Source organism: Heterocephalus glaber, unplaced genomic scaffold, assembly GCF_053883595.1.
Source record: "Heterocephalus glaber isolate CG9 unplaced genomic scaffold, H.glaber_assembly_v1.0 deba00001813, whole genome shotgun sequence".
In the NCBI taxonomy this organism is placed as follows: domain Eukaryota; kingdom Metazoa; phylum Chordata; class Mammalia; order Rodentia; family Bathyergidae; genus Heterocephalus; species Heterocephalus glaber.
In genome coordinates, this window is record NW_028258484.1 from 620,758 (window position 1) to 635,385 (window position 14,628).

Here is a 14,628-nt window from a genome sequence, read left to right on the forward strand (position 1 = left end):
TATGAGGATGTCCATCAGAAATCTCATTTTCTTCTGAATTATGATTATTTTGATGGCAATTTTGAAGTAGCATGTTCTTTTTCCCTCCTAATTTTCTAGGGTTTCTTTGCTGGCTCAGCCAGTCAATGGGCACCAACCAGCTCTGTGGCTGTGAGGGGAGTCAGGCCTTCTCTGGGCCCCAGTGTCCACTCTAAGAAAAAGGCGTGGCCTAAGGACTCCGAGCTCCTTCCTTCCTGCCCAGAGTGGCAGCATCAGGCAAAGTAGGCGTAGAAGAAGATGTTGACACACATGAGGAGGACAGCATTGAAGCCACACATACGAGCCCAGAAAAGGCGTTTCTGGGGTGTCTGGCTGTCACCTGGAGGGAGTTGGGGAGGGATAGATGAGGGATGCAAGGTTACACCCCTGTGCCCATGCTTCCAGCCCCAGCCTCAGGTTGGAGAGCCAGGGGAAGTGCTGGGGGTCACCCAAATACCTGCTTTGGCTCCCAGGGACAGGTCCCGAGCCAGTGTCCACCAGGTAAGATTCGAAATCTGCAAGGCATATGAGGGATGGGGTGTGACAGGGCGGGGGTGGGCCCAGGGAGGGCTAGGGTCTTGATGGAAAAAATGAAGCTGAATTCAAAACAGGACAGAGGTCAGAGCCAGGCAGGGTTAGGGTCAAGGGCTAGAAAATTGTGGAGTTGGAGAGGGTCAGGGATCAAAATAGGATCAGGGTTAGAAATTGTTGGAGTTCAGTTCAAGAAGCCTATAGGGTTAAAAGTCCAGGAAAGCTCACCTCAACGTGCTGGGGGGGTGCAGTTAGCAGGCTTCCAGCTGTCACAACAGCAACTGTGAGCACAAAGAGGGCAATAGCAAAGTGCAGGTAGTGGATGCCTCGGAGGATGGCTGGCCGGATGTCCGGATCACCGCAGGGAGGAGCTGGGTGCAGGAATTCCAGGACTAGCCTGGTGGCACCTACCACCAGCCCTGCCATCAGGCCCCAGAAGGCCCCCTGGGGAGGAAGGAGGCTAGCTGTGGGCTGTAGGAGAAAGACTGGCCCCCCATTCCCCTCAGGAGGCATTAGGGGAAGGTCTGAAGAGACCAGGGCAAGGGCATGTCTGCAGGAGGAGGTGGAGAGCTCCTGCTTGTCCACCTGTTCATTGGCACGCCGCCAGAAGATGCCCAGGATGAAGACTGCGGTCACTGGGGGGGCCAGGGAGCTGGTCACAGACTGCATGTAGATGAAAAGTTGTCCACCGTTGGAGCCCTGCAGGATGGGGATCCATGCCACGCTCACACCAATGAGGACCACAATGACCAACCTGTCAGTGACAGCAGGTGGTAGGTGTTCAGAGACACTTTCTCAGCCCTGGACCTGCCCCAGTCCCTAAGACACACTCTCTCAGCTCTCTGTCCCTTCTCGCCCAGCTGCAGCCTCCTCCCAGCCTCGGGCTTACTCCACCAGTAAATGGCTGGTCTTTCTGCTCCAGATCCTTCCAAAGTTCTCAGGGTTCAGCCTCTGACTCCCAGCACTGCCTGTTCCTTGTCTTCCCTGGGGTCTCTGCTGAGTTAGCCCTTGGAGTAGCCCATGGGGGCACTCCCACTGGTCCCCTCCAAGGTGCCTCTCCCAGCTCCATGTCCCCATTTGCTTGGGTATTTTCTTGTCTTCTGTCTGTCTCCCTCTCCCACCTGGATACTCCAGGAGGCAGGCGTCTCCCCCTTTAGTTTGAGGCACAGAGGGTGCTCACTACACATCTGGGATCTTCAAATGACCTGCTGCTCTCACACTGGGCCACACTGAGCTCTTGGTGGTTCTCTGAACACACTGTGCTCTAGTGAGCTTCAGGCATTTGCAGGGACCCCAGCAGGGGAACATTCCCCAACTGTTGCAGCTCTTGCGGTTGACCCCATCCTCCTCAAAGGTGACCTCTGTCCTAGGAGGACAAGGTTTGGAGCTGGGCAGCTTGGGCTCACCATCTTTGGATCTTGAAGTCTTCTGGCTCCCCTGAGAGGCTGAGGGCCCCTCTGCAGCAAGTGCTTCACTTCTTCCACACATCTGGTGAGGAGCTGCCCTGGTTGCAGGGCCCTATGCTGGGAGCTGACTCCGTGCTGAACAGGCCCTGGTGCCTGCCTAGCACTTCTTCAACAAAGAAAACAGCCCAGCCTGGCTGGGCTGTACTTCGGGAGCCCTAGGGGAAGCATCAATCTGGGGAGCTTCCAGGAGGAGGGGGCCTGGGAACTTATAAGCTATAAGCAGGTGTCCTATCTACTCCTCTCTGGCTGAGCACCCCTCACCTCATCATCTGGGATTCTTACTCCTAAGGAGGGAGATGGGAGCAGCTGCTGGAGCCCAGTCCTCTGGGGATGATAGAGGCTGTGTGTAGCAGGGCGTGTCCCTTTCCCTGGCTGCTCGCCTGCGGGCCTCCCTTTCCTCCCTTCCAGGCCTGAGGGAGAGGGTGGAGGAAGGAGGTGCTCCACCAATTAAGGTTAATTAACCCTTAGCCTGGCAGGCGGGGGGTGCTGCCTCTTCAAAGGCCCAGGAGGCCGCCATTACCCACCCACCCCGCCCTCTGAGACCAGACTCAGCATCTCTGTGCATCTACGTGGGGCCATGGCCTTTGCAGCCAGCCTGGCCTGGACCCTGGCCTTCTCACTGCTCCCAGGCTGTGCCTTCTGATTCAGCTGCCACCTTGCTGCCCAGGTACCCCAACCTAGAAGCTGTGTCTTTTGCTGGAATGCCCTTCTTCCCAGCAACCCTCGTCAGCTCCAAGGAGCCCCAGGGGCCAGTCCCCCCCATCCTATCCATCACAGCCCTGGGCTGCTGCCATGGTCATGGGGAGCCCTATGGGGGTGAGCCTGAGATCTCCCTGAATCTTCCATGTTGCTCAGCTGGACACAGGGTCTCAGGGAGGAGGGAAAGAGAGTAGCAGGGGAGGAACATGAGGAACAGAAGTTCTGAGGTGTGGGGCTTGGGGAGAGCAAAGATCAAGGACCAGAAGTGAGGTCATCAACCCCCTGCTGCCACCATCTGTGACAGCTTCTCTAGCTTTCTGATGAGACTGGCGTGGTCACTGGCATGTCACTACCCTGCCATGCCTTCCATTCTAGGCTCCTGGGCCAAACAGCAGTCTGGCAGGGCCTGGGGGTCAGGTGGGAAGAGGTGGGAAGGAAGGTAAAGGGCGTGGGTGTGGGTTGGTGAGCTGACAGGAGGACTGACCAGATCAGAACTTGAGCCTCAGATGGATCAGAGCAGAAGCTGCTTCTGGGGAGACCAGAGGTATCCAGGCTGGGATGCTGGAGCATGGAGGGGGTTAGCCAGGTACAACACCATGGCTAGAGAGGGGCAGGGCCCCTGGCACAGCAGCAGAGGACAGGCAGGAGAGCAGGGATCGGATCTCTAGTGGTCAGGGGAGCATGCCCAGGATGCAGGGCAGGGAGCACCCTATACAGGGTGGCAAGAGAATCCTTACCTGCAATGAGCTCACACTTACTTCAGACTGGCGTGTCCCAACAGTGCCCTTCCAACAAGAGCCTGGCTGTTTGCATCACCAGGACACCTGCCCAGAGCTCTACGGAGCCCTCACCCCAAAGCCAGAGGCTGCACAGTTGGGTTGGCCAAGCCAGCACTAGAAGGATGTGCTCTGCACCAGCAGAGTGGGATCCGAGTGGACCTGAGGGTTAGGGAGTGGGCAGAACTTGGAGAGGACCCAGGTGGTCATGTGTGGACAATCTGGGACATAATCTCCACTATTCATGGCCAAATTTACCTCTACAGGGCTCCTGGGAACGCAGCCAGGCTTGGGGACAAAGGATGGGCCAGATATAGCCCTTGCCCTCAGGGACTCCCCAGCCCATGGGGAGGAGTGTCCAGAAGATGACTTGGACCACACCTGCTATGAGAGGTGTCTGGCAATAGTCCTGGACACAGAGGAGAGAGAGGATCATTCCTTGGTTAGGAGTATCAGCAAGGGCTACATGGAGGAGGGGCCACTTGGGCTGCATCACTGAGTGGAGTAAGGGGGGGATAAGGAGGGCTAGGAGGAAATTGGAGCTCAGTGGGGTAGGGGCAGAGAGGCCAGAGAGCTCTGTAGCCTGTGTGTGGCCAGTCCTGAGTGCTGGCTCAGCTGTCTCAGTGGGACTGCAGGCTTAGATTTTAGGGAGGCAGATTTCTGATGTTGGTGGGAGAGGGAGGGCTAATCCTAACAGATGGGACCCAGCTCAGGGTGAGAGCAGCAACCCAGAGAGGGCTATGACCACAAAGGGCTGGACAAGAGAGCAATTCAAGGGATGGATGAGTAAGATCCTCTGGCTTCTTCTCTCCCGTCATTTCTGGCATTCTCCTTTCTCTGGCAATTTCCTCAAAGCCCTCAAAGCTTCCCTCAAAGCCCACCTCTGGTGGGTGGGGCCTCAGGGGCTGCAGAAGCCCATCACTCAACCATTCCTTGGTTTCTAGGCACCCACCCTTCCCATACCTTCCCACTAGCAGCAGCTCCCTCTCGCCAGCACGGGTCCGAAGCCTCCTCCAGATGTCCATAGTGAAGAGTGTACTGCTGCTGTTAAAGATGGAGGTCAGTGATGACATGAGGGCGGCCATCATCACTGCGATCATCAGCCCTCGAAGACCTGGGGTGGGAACAGGGGCTTCTTGAGACCCTCCCTGGCTCTTGTCTGGCCTCCAGAGCCCCTCTTGCCTGTGCTCAACCATCTGAGACCCCATTGCTGTCACTCCTGAGGAACCCCACAGCTATTTACAAAGCCCGGAGGGCAGAGGCAGGGGAGGACAGAGGCTGAGGATGTTTGTGTGAAGAAGGCCCCCAAATAGTTGGCTGGGGAGGCCAGAGACAAGGTGTGGGACTTGGGAACTCTTGGCCTGTGCCTGCGTCCTGCTGCAGCACAATTCCCAGCTGTAATTACCCAGTGTGTTGCTGTTATTACAGCCCTCTCATTTCCACAGAGCCTGGAGCTGACAGGACACTTTCACACTTTGACTTCATTGGAGGGAAAGATCACCAACCCTTTGACAGACAAGGAAATGGAAGCTCAGAGACAGCAAGAGGGCTACCTGAGGACTCACAGTAGGCCACAGGCAGAGCCTGGGGGTGGAGTGGGGTGGGTGAGAAGGTTTGGGATGGGACCCTCTGCTTGGCAGTCACACCCTGGGCAGGGCACATGCCTCATCCCCACCTGCAGGGGCCTTGTCTCCGGAATTTCCCGTCACATCCTGTGCAGGGCAGGCACCAGCAGGCACAGGGCAGCCCCTGGCCTGGATCCAGCTCTGGGGCAAAGCTAGAGAAAGAAATTCACCCCAGATCTTGCCTGAAAGCCACTGAATGGTCCTTGGCAGGACTGTGGGCATTATTGGCAAAGCTCCTGGGAGTCTGGGTTCCTGGCAGGTCTGAGGAGGGGAGCCCTAAAGGAAGTGGAAGGGTATTTGTCTGCAGGCTCAGTGCTGTGTGGCTTCAGGCTTTTCACCTCTCCTCTCTGAGCCTTTCTCTGTTTCCAAAGACTCTTGCAATTTTTCTTCAGTGTTTGAGCATCTTCTCCCTGCTCAACTTTCCTTCTCCCTTTGCTCTCAGATGGGCCTGACCGGGGCTCTCCTCCCCTGAGTTCATCCTCAGAGGGGCGAGTTGTTGCCCAGCCATGGTTCTGAATCTGCCTTGCTGTATGACTCCCAGACACCCCATGACCCTCTCTGTTCCCTTGTTAGGCTGGCTGGGATGGAGCCCAAAGGAAAGGGAGTTAAATTATGGTTCTCCTCAAACACTTCTCTACCCTTCTTGTCTTGCTCATTGAGGTAGATTCATTTGGGGCTGCTTCCACCCATTTCTCAGACCGGCAGCTGGAGGCCGAGGGAGGGGTGGTGCCTGAGTGTCAGCTGGGTGTCAGTGCCCAGGTGTGGTGAGTCCCCTGCCCAGGACAGAAGGAGGAGGCACAGCCCAGAGGTGGGAGCCCACAGTGTGGCCAGGCCATGCTCCAGGCAGCATCTCTGTGTCATTATGTTTAATCTCAGCAAGGACACTAAGGAGTGGTAGATGTCATCATTCCTAATTTACAAACGAGGACGCCGAGGCTCTGAGTGGGGAACTGAAATGCCAAAAATACCACCCCAGCGAGTAGAGTAGCAAGTAGCCCAGGTATGTTTTCAGGGCTGCACACTGGTGTCCTTGGGCCTGGGCTCTGCAGAAGGGAAGGAGGGAGGGAGGGAAGGACAGAGGGATGGGCAAGGATGGGCCTGACTGAGGGCCAGAAAGCTTGGGAGGTCAAGGGAAAGTCAAGCCCCAGAGTTGAGAGGGAAATCTCAGGCTGCAAGAGCCTGGAAAGTTGTCTCTTCTGACCACCCCCACCCCTTGGTATGCTGCTTCTGCTCACACACCTCCTCAGATGAGGAACTCACCACCGTAACAGGCCAGTAGGACTGCTGCATCTACAAGAAACATGGAAGAAGCCAGAAGCACAGTTCTACTCACTGGCCTGCAGTATGTTGGGTGAGGTGGAGGATTGGGTTTCATGCCTGCAGAGATGGAGGCCTGGGGGTCCTGACTCCTGATCTCAGCAGAGTGAGCAGCAGACTTGGGTTTATGTGTCAGTCACTCTGTAGCCTCAGACAAGTCATTTCCACCCTGTGCCTCAGTTTCCTCATGTGTAAAATGGAGCTAACAACTCTCATGTTAAATGAGATGGTGTTGGTACAAGGGCCTTGGCACCTGGGAGGTGCCTAAGGAAAAAAAGGTGGTGTGATTTCTCGAGGGCTGGCACAGCACAGGTCAAGGGGATGGACTCTGTAGGCAGATAAGCAGGAGCCAGATCCCAACCTATCCACTGACTTTTGTGCGCCCTTAGCCAGGGCACTTCACCTCTCTGGGTTTTCTCAATTTCTCCATCTTTGAAATGAGGTTGAAGCCAACAGTATGCAGGGCCAGGAGAAGAGGAAGCGAGTGACCATGGAAGCCAGGTAGCCCCGGCATACCAGCACCAGTGCATCTGCTGTGGTTACTTCTCCTCTAGGACAAAAATGTCCCAACTGGATGTGGCAGTGTCACACTGGATCCCAAGCTCCCACCCAACCCCCTCAACTCCCTTGGGGCCCTGCCCAGGCCCCCACCCAGAAACCTCACCATTGGGCATCAGCTCCATGACCAGCTTGGGGTAGGCTATGTTGGAGCAGCCGATCTTGGCTCCACAGGCCCGCAGGCACTCGGACGGCACCACGCAGCCCACATCATCTGCAGGAGACAGATGCTCAGTGCCCACGCTGCCCCACGCCACCCCTCCCCACAGACATGAGCTCCTGGGGGAGATGAGAGCGGGAGGGGCACAGCATGGGCTGGATCTGTACTGTCACAGCTTCTGCTTACTGCTTGGCTCTGGGCTTCAGTTTCCCAGCGGGAGCCTTGAGGAGAGGTTGGCCTTGGCAATCTCCAGCTCCTCTCCCATCTGCTATCCTCCATCTCTTCCACCATTATTTTCCTGTTGTCCTCTGCTGCACATCCCAGGCAGGAGGCTCCCTGCAGTGTGTATGAGAGGCCAGCTGGCCTGCAGAGCCTATTGGGATGCTGGTCTCTGTCCCAGCTGCTGTCCCAGACTGCCCAGGTGGGTGGGGCACAGTGAGAGCCATGCCCACTCAGCTTGCCTGATCTTCCCTGCTGCAAGGAGTGGGGTCAGGGCTGCAGGGAGTGCTATATGCTCCTGCATGGGCAGAGCCGGATGCCCAGGACTCTCTAGGTGTTGGGCTCTCACAGGGCAGGACCTTCCCACAAGCTGCCCCTCACCCCAGACTTTCCCTCCTGACCCCCACCCCTGGCTTTCGCTGTTTGCCGCTCACCCCACTCCTGGCACTAACTTCTTCACTTACTCAGATCTGTCCTTGGAAGGCTCCTCCATCTAAAACAACCCCATCTCCTCTCCTGTCTGTCCTCTCATCCCACATGACCTCCCATCGTCCTTTGTCATCCCAGGGATGATTTGGACCTGTTCATTGGGTTCCTATCTCTTTCCTTTGGTGGGTGAGCCCCAGGAGGACAGGGACTTTGTCTTGGGCTGTCTCCCCGAGGTGGAGACAACATGCACTGGCCAGCTGTTGGATGGAAAAAGGAATCTGTGAACTTCAGGCTTCACTCAGACCGACTGAACCCTAAATCCAGGCAACCCAGGTGAGCTGCCTCACAGAGTTCCTGGCCTCCTGCCCCTGTGGGGACAGAACCTGAGCTCTGCTTTCACACCCATGGGCAGGAGGCTCCTCCCCTAGAAGATTTTCTAAAAACCTTTGCCCCTCCCTGCCTCCAGTTTACAGCAGGGCCCAATAAAGGGCAGAGAAAACTGGGAGATGCCGGTTGAAGTAGAAGTTTAGAAACAAGCCCTCTGACCACGCTCAGAGTGGCAGCAGGCTTTGGATGCAGTTGCCTGATGAGAGAGGCCCTCCAATGCCCCTACTGGAAGCCCCCCTCCCATTCCCAGTCCCCCCTGGAGGGGGGGGGCAGCAGCCAGTTCTGGTCCCCGCCCTAGCACCACACCTGAGGCCCCAGCCCAGACCTTCTTGATCTCCAAGCATGCTGGACATTTGGCCCCTGGGACCCCCAGCACCATGGCTCAGTGTGTCCTTTCTTCTTCCCCATCCATGGCCTTGCTCTCCTCTTTCCTCCCACCCCTCTGGCCTGGCTCCCAAAGTCACAGCTCTTACCACTGCTGACTTCTCAGGAACCCCTCCACAACCCATCCCTGGCAGCCGACAGATTTAAAAAGTCCTTTCTAGTCACGCGAGGCCCTTGACAACCAGTCCCAGAACCTCTGTCCCAGTGCCCAGCACCCTGGTACTCGCCACCCTAACTTGCTTGTGTTTTCTCACACACGCCCAGCACTTTGCTGCCTTCGTGCCTCTGCAGACGCTGCCCCTCCTTCTGTTCCCATTTGTGTTGCCACTGTCCTTCCACACCCACCCCCACCCTTGTTTACCTCTTGCTTCAAGGCTCACTGCAGAGGCTGGTCCTCTGAGGCCGCCTGGACTGCACCCCCAGCCCCATGCCCAGCAGCTTCCTTCCTAGGCTTCCTGCAGCCAAGGACTGAATCACAGTTGTTTGTTTACCTAGTCCACCTTCCCCACCAGGCCCTGAGCTCCCTGAGGGCAGACACTGTGCTTGAATCATCTCTGAGTCCCAGGTATCACCCAGCCCAGGGCTGGACCCAGAGGAGACAGTTTGTGAAATCTGTTGAATGAATAAGTGAGTGAATGGTGGAGAGGAAAAGGAAAAGCACAGAAGGAAAGGAAGAAAGGGAGAAGGGATCCCAGAGAGAGCCATGAAGGGATTCAAGCATTGTTTGATCTAGTTGCCTATCCTACCACCTCTATTCCCATGAGTTCTGCAGGACCAGAAAGGACAAAATTGCTGACATGAACAGTCACAAACGGAGAGTCTGGGGCCCCATGGCAGGACACTGGGGCACTGGGCCCAGGCCTAGGCCTCAGAGAGCAGCTATGGGTGCCTTGTCATAGACTATCGGCCTAGACTGGCTGGCTTTGGCATCTGGAGGGCCCAACCCTCCTGGGAGGGACCAGTGAAGCATCACAGCCACATAATGGCTCAGAAAGCTCGAGTCAGGAGATTCTTCCTGAGTTTATTCAGCCCATTCCTGCCTCTTGGCATGGGGCTCCGCCTCTGGGCACTGCAGGCTGGACGAAAGGTTTGCGCTGAACAGCAAGAAAGAACCACCTCATCTTTATGAGTGCTGTGGCGGCATGTCGCCATTTAAACACAGTTCCCCAGAGTGCCAGCAGGGTGAGTAGGCCAGGGTGGGTGGGGGAGCGGGGATTGGGTCCTGTGCTTGCCCCAGTGCTGGCTTCTGCCTGCTTCTGCCTTAGCAGCCCTGTTCTGCCAGGGCCCATCCTTGCCCCTACGGCCCTGTCCCCATTGCCATGGCCAAGTTGAACTTGGCTGCTGGGGGAACTGTACTGCCTCCTCATGCTCCTCCAGTGTACCCTCCTCTATAGCTAAGCATCTGCCCATGTTCCTGCCTTGCAGCCCTGGACTGACTGTGCCGGTCAAGGCCTCCTGCCAGTTTCACCCAGACTTCTGACAGGCACCCACACTCTCTTAGACACCTCTAGGCCTCTGTGTTTGCTGTTCCCTTTCCCAAGAACACTCTTCTCTTCTTCATAAACTCAAGGAACTCAAACTCATTTCTCTCAAGCCATGAATGTCTGGGCTTCCCAGGTTTGAGGGCAACATTCTCCAAAGCACCAATAATTCTGCAACCCCTGTGTGTCTTGCCTCCCATCACACTATGACTACAGGCTTCTGGTGGAAGCCTGAGTCCCAACAGTGCCCAACATAAGCCAACACCTGGCAGCTTCTGCCAGTGTTTGTTGATTGAGTGAATGATCCTCTCCCAAAGAAGCCACTGGACATACCACCTTGAGAGGTAATCAAGGTGCTCCAACCATGGAGGCAGCCCAGAAACTACTGAGGCAGTAGGGAAGAGAAAGGTGCACAGAGCTGGGTTTGAGTCCAGCTCTCTCAACTCCTTGTTGTGTAATTCTGGGTGATTATTTAAGGTCTTCGAGACTGTTTACTTTATAAAAAGCCTTCTGGAGCTATCTATAGACCCTAAACTTAAACTTGATCCAATCTTCACACCTTCTTACAAAAATTAACTCAAAATTGATCAGATTTAAAGGCATAATATTAAAAAATGGTCAGACATTCGGAAATCTTTAGAACCTAGGGCTAGGTGAAGAGGCTTTTTTTTTTTTTTTTTTTTAAAGACAGGATCTCACTATGAAGTCCAGGCTGGCCTTGAACTCACTATGTAGCCTAGGTGATCTTCCTGCCTCAGCCTCCTGAGTACTGGGAACACAGGTGTGTGCCACCATGCCAGGCTTCTAGGTGAAGAGTTCTTCTATGTGATACCAAAAGTACGATCCATAAAAGGAAAATGTGACAAATTGGGCCTCACTGAAATTTAAAAAACAAACAAACAAACTTTGCTCTGTGTAAGATATCTGTGAAGGGGATGACAAGGCAAGCTACAGACTGGGAGAAAATATTTGCAAACCACATATCAAAACTGAACAGTAAAAAACAAAAACCAATGAAACAATCCATTAGAAAATGGGCAAAAGACATAAAAGGCATTCACTGAAGGGGACATACAGTGGCAAATAAGTACACAGGAAGATATTCAATGACAACAGCCACCAGGAAAGTGCAAATGATAGTCACACTAAGAGAGCTAGGGGTGTGACTACCAGAACAGCATTTTCCTGGCATGCAGGAGGCCCTGGGCTTAATCCCCAGCACCATGAAAATAAGTAAATAAAATCACAGTAAGATATCACACACCTATCAGAATGGCTGAAATAAACAAACAGTGCTAATATCACAAGTTGGCAATGATGTGGAGAAACGGAACCACCCACACATTGGTGGTAGGTATATCTATATATCTATATATTTTATATACACATATGTATGAATGAATGTTCATAGCAGCCTTATTTGTAATGGTCAAAACTGGAACCAAGCTGGGCATAGTGTTGCACACCTATAATCCTAGTACTCAGAAGGCTGAGGCAGGAGGATCTCCATGAAGTCAAGGCCAGCCTGGGCTATACAGTGAGTTCAAGGCCAGCTGAACTTCATAACAAGAGCCTGTCTCAAATGAAACAAAACAAAACAAAAAACTGGAAACAAGTAGTCATGATAGCACATGCTTGTAATCCCAGCACTATGAGAGACGAAGGCAGGAGGATCACAAATTCAAGCCCAGCCTGGGCAATTTAGTGATTTAGCAAGCACCTGTCTCAATGTTGAAAAAAAAGGGGTTGGGGAGAGGGTCAGGGATTTAGCTCAGTGGTTCTGCTGCCTGCCTGGCAAGCTCAGGGTCCTGAGTTCGATACCTGGTACCAAAAAAAAAAAAAAGTGGGGGAGGGAGCTGGGAATGTAGCTGTAGCTTGGTGTAAAGGCCCTAGGTTCAATTCCCAATACGGGGTGGGGTGGGGGAGAACCTCCTACCCTTCACCCATGGAAATGGTTGAACAAACTGGTATATCTACATTGTAGAATAAGTGTCAGCAATAAGAGAGGATGAACTAGATGGTCTCTAACCTATAGTTGGAACTTTAAGATTTTATATTATGATGGTGTGAAAATGATAAGCATTCTATAGCAACCTCACTCCAAATCATCAGTGTGGATCTTTTCCCAGGCTATCAACATTTGGAATGATCCTTCCTGGTGACAGTGGGCAGCTGCAGTGAGCCACAGCTCCCAGCCAGCCCTAAGATCACGAGGAGAAACAGCTGATGCTCTATCTACAGTGGGCTCTATTTATCTGGACGTGTCCCTAACATGAATTAGGAATCTTCTGTACCAACACACACAGCCACCTGGATGATTCGCCAGAGAATCATGTCAAATGGGGGAAAAGTCAATGCCCAAAGCTTACATACTGTGCTTCTCATTTATATAGTGTTCTTTTTCCTTTTTTTTGGTACTGGAGATCCAACTCGGATCCTTGCACTTGTGAGGCAGGCAGTGGAACCAATGGGCTAAATCCCCAGCCCTATATAGTGTTCTTGAAATAAGGAAATGATAGAAACAGTGGGGAACAGATTGCCAGGGGTTAAGGATGGTGGAGTGTGGGCATGGCTGCAGCAAGGTCTTTGTGGGATGAAGTCTTTGTGGGATGAGGCAGTGCTACATCTTAAATGTGACAGTATATACACAAACTTAACACATGTGGCAAGGCTGTGTACTCACAGATGTGCACGCACACACATACTCACACATACACACAGGACATGTGGGACAGATGAAATCTGAATGAGCTCTATGGCTCATTTCTGGCAAAGGTACTAGAGCTATGCAAGATGCTGTCATAGAAGGAATTGGAGGAAGGGTACATGTGACCTCCTTGTTCATTTTTCCACAACTTCCAATGAATCACTGACACAGGCAGGTAAGTGCTCACAAACAAAGATGAAAGAGCCTGAGGCCTGTCAAGCCTGAGAGCCAGGCCTCCCTTCATAAAATCCCAGGGCCTCTGTGCATTGGGAAGAACAAAAGAGGAACCTGAGGACCAGTGAGGGTTTGCTGGGGTTCCACAGCAGCAGGCGGCTATAAATGGGACTTCAAGAATTGCAGTGCAGGCTGACCCACTGGGCCCACCTCTCTGTGGTCCTGGGGAGATGCAGGTGTGTGTGCTTGGACCTGGGAGGAATGGCCCCTCTGGGCCACCACGTTCAGAGAGTTTGAAGCTTGTGAAGTTTGAAGCCAGTTTGAAGGTGGGTGGGGCTAAAATGCAGGGGGTGCAGGACCTGAAGCTTGAAGGGTCAGTGATGGGGACCCAAAGGTGCTGGACCCAGGAGAGGTGGTCACTACTCAAGGCAGAAGACTCCAACACAGAAGCCAGACTGGAGGATGGAGAGTGGAGAGGGCTGAGGGGAGGGGTTCGAAGGTTAGAGTTGTGATCAACCAGCCCTCAGGCAGCATGGGAGCAGTGTCCTTAGGGCCCCAAGCCAGTTCCATCCAAATTCCAGGAGGGGTGGAGGGTGGGGAGGGTGGCTGGATGCCTGGTTCACTGGCCGTGGTCTGGCAGAGGCTGTTGTTGGGCCAGGTTTAATGGGCTTTGCTGTCCCACCCTGACAGCCTGCCTTTAGATGTGGTCCCCACACCCCCCATAATCAGAGACCCAAAGCCCAAGGACGCGGCACAGAGAGCTGGGGCTGACCTCAGGCTGCCGCAGCCCTCTCCATCCCTTCTGCCCTGCAGTTCAGGTGGGGCACAGCTCATCCTGCTGGTCCACTCTAGGGGACCCCCTCCCAGCAGGCAGTGGGGCTCAGGACTCCTGCTCTGCTACAGTGGGCTCTGTGGGAGCCCTTGGGTGTCATTCCAAGAGTAACCCCTGCCTTGGGGCTCCCAGCCCAGGGCCCTAAGCTACCTCCACAACTGGCCCCTGAGCATCTATGGAAGCTGTCCCAAGGCCTGACTGGACACAGCCAGAGTATGACCAGGATCACTGAGGATTTAGAGTGCCCGCTGTGTGAATCGAGGGAGAACGCTGTCCCTCTCTGGGCTTCAGTGTTCCAAGAGCTCTTGGTCTTTGGCCCCTAGTTTTTTGAGGGGATGGGGGCAGCGCAGGACAGGGGCGCGTCGGTTTGCAGACCTCCGTGGGTGTGAATCAGCTTCCGGCCCGCCCCCGGGGTGGCACGTGACCACAGGTGGCGCGGTAGGGTGGGAGGGGTGGCACTTAGTCACCGGCCCGCCCTCACCCGGCCTCGAGGCTGCGGCAGCCTTAGCGCCCTGCTCCGCCCGTACGCTCCGGTCGCCGGCTCTGCTCAGGCTGCCCGCGCTCGCCACGTAAGCAAGTGGCTGCTGGCCGCCGCCGATCCAGGGTCCCCTGGGCGCGGGCTCTCGGGTTTCGGGCCCCCCGGGGATCTTGAGACCACTCCCTTCCCGGAAGCCCTGGGAAAGCCAGGCGCCGCCGAGCGGCGGCCGAGACAGTGCAGTCTCCTGCCTCTCGCTCGGACAAACTCAGATAAGTTCCTGCCGGCTTTAGTCGCCTAGGACTCAAGGCGACTCGGGCAACCTGCCGTGTGGGTCCCCAGGCCGATCGAGGTAGGCACGCCAGGCCCTGGGACGTGGCCACGGGTCCC

General features: G+C 54.8%; 2 protein-coding genes across 13 annotated transcripts in view; one reads left to right on the forward strand and one right to left on the reverse strand.

Moving 5' to 3' along the window:
- Positions 1-2: 2 nt before the first annotated feature.
- The window catches only part of Slc5a10 (solute carrier family 5 member 10), a 77,314-nt gene continuing 62,688 nt past the window's right edge, over positions 3-14,628 (reverse strand). For 4 of the 10 annotated variants that reach the window (XM_087203894.1, XM_021247573.2, XM_021247571.2 and 1 more), the window contains 6 exons: positions 7,097-7,204; positions 6,376-6,405; positions 4,454-4,604; positions 778-1,303; positions 476-533; positions 3-358 (listed from right to left, as the gene is read on the reverse strand). In XM_087203894.1, coding sequence (XP_087060020.1) covers positions 252-358; positions 476-533; positions 778-1,303; positions 4,454-4,604; positions 6,376-6,405; positions 7,097-7,204 — 980 coding nt within the window. In that variant the 3' untranslated portion in view covers positions 3-251. The remainder of the gene's footprint in view (positions 359-475; positions 534-777; positions 1,304-4,453; positions 4,605-6,375; positions 6,406-7,096; positions 7,205-14,628) is intronic. The other 6 variants (XM_087203896.1, XM_004868767.3, XM_004868766.3 and 3 more) reach the window with 5 other exon arrangements.
- The window catches only part of Sack1g (scaffolding CK1 anchoring protein G), a 31,389-nt gene continuing 30,959 nt past the window's right edge, over positions 14,199-14,628 (forward strand). For 2 of the 3 annotated variants that reach the window (XM_004868765.4, XM_013067043.3), the window contains exon 1: positions 14,199-14,590. The gene's annotated coding sequence lies outside the window, so the exon portion shown is untranslated. The remainder of the gene's footprint in view (positions 14,591-14,628) is intronic. The other variant, XM_004868764.3, reaches the window with a different exon arrangement.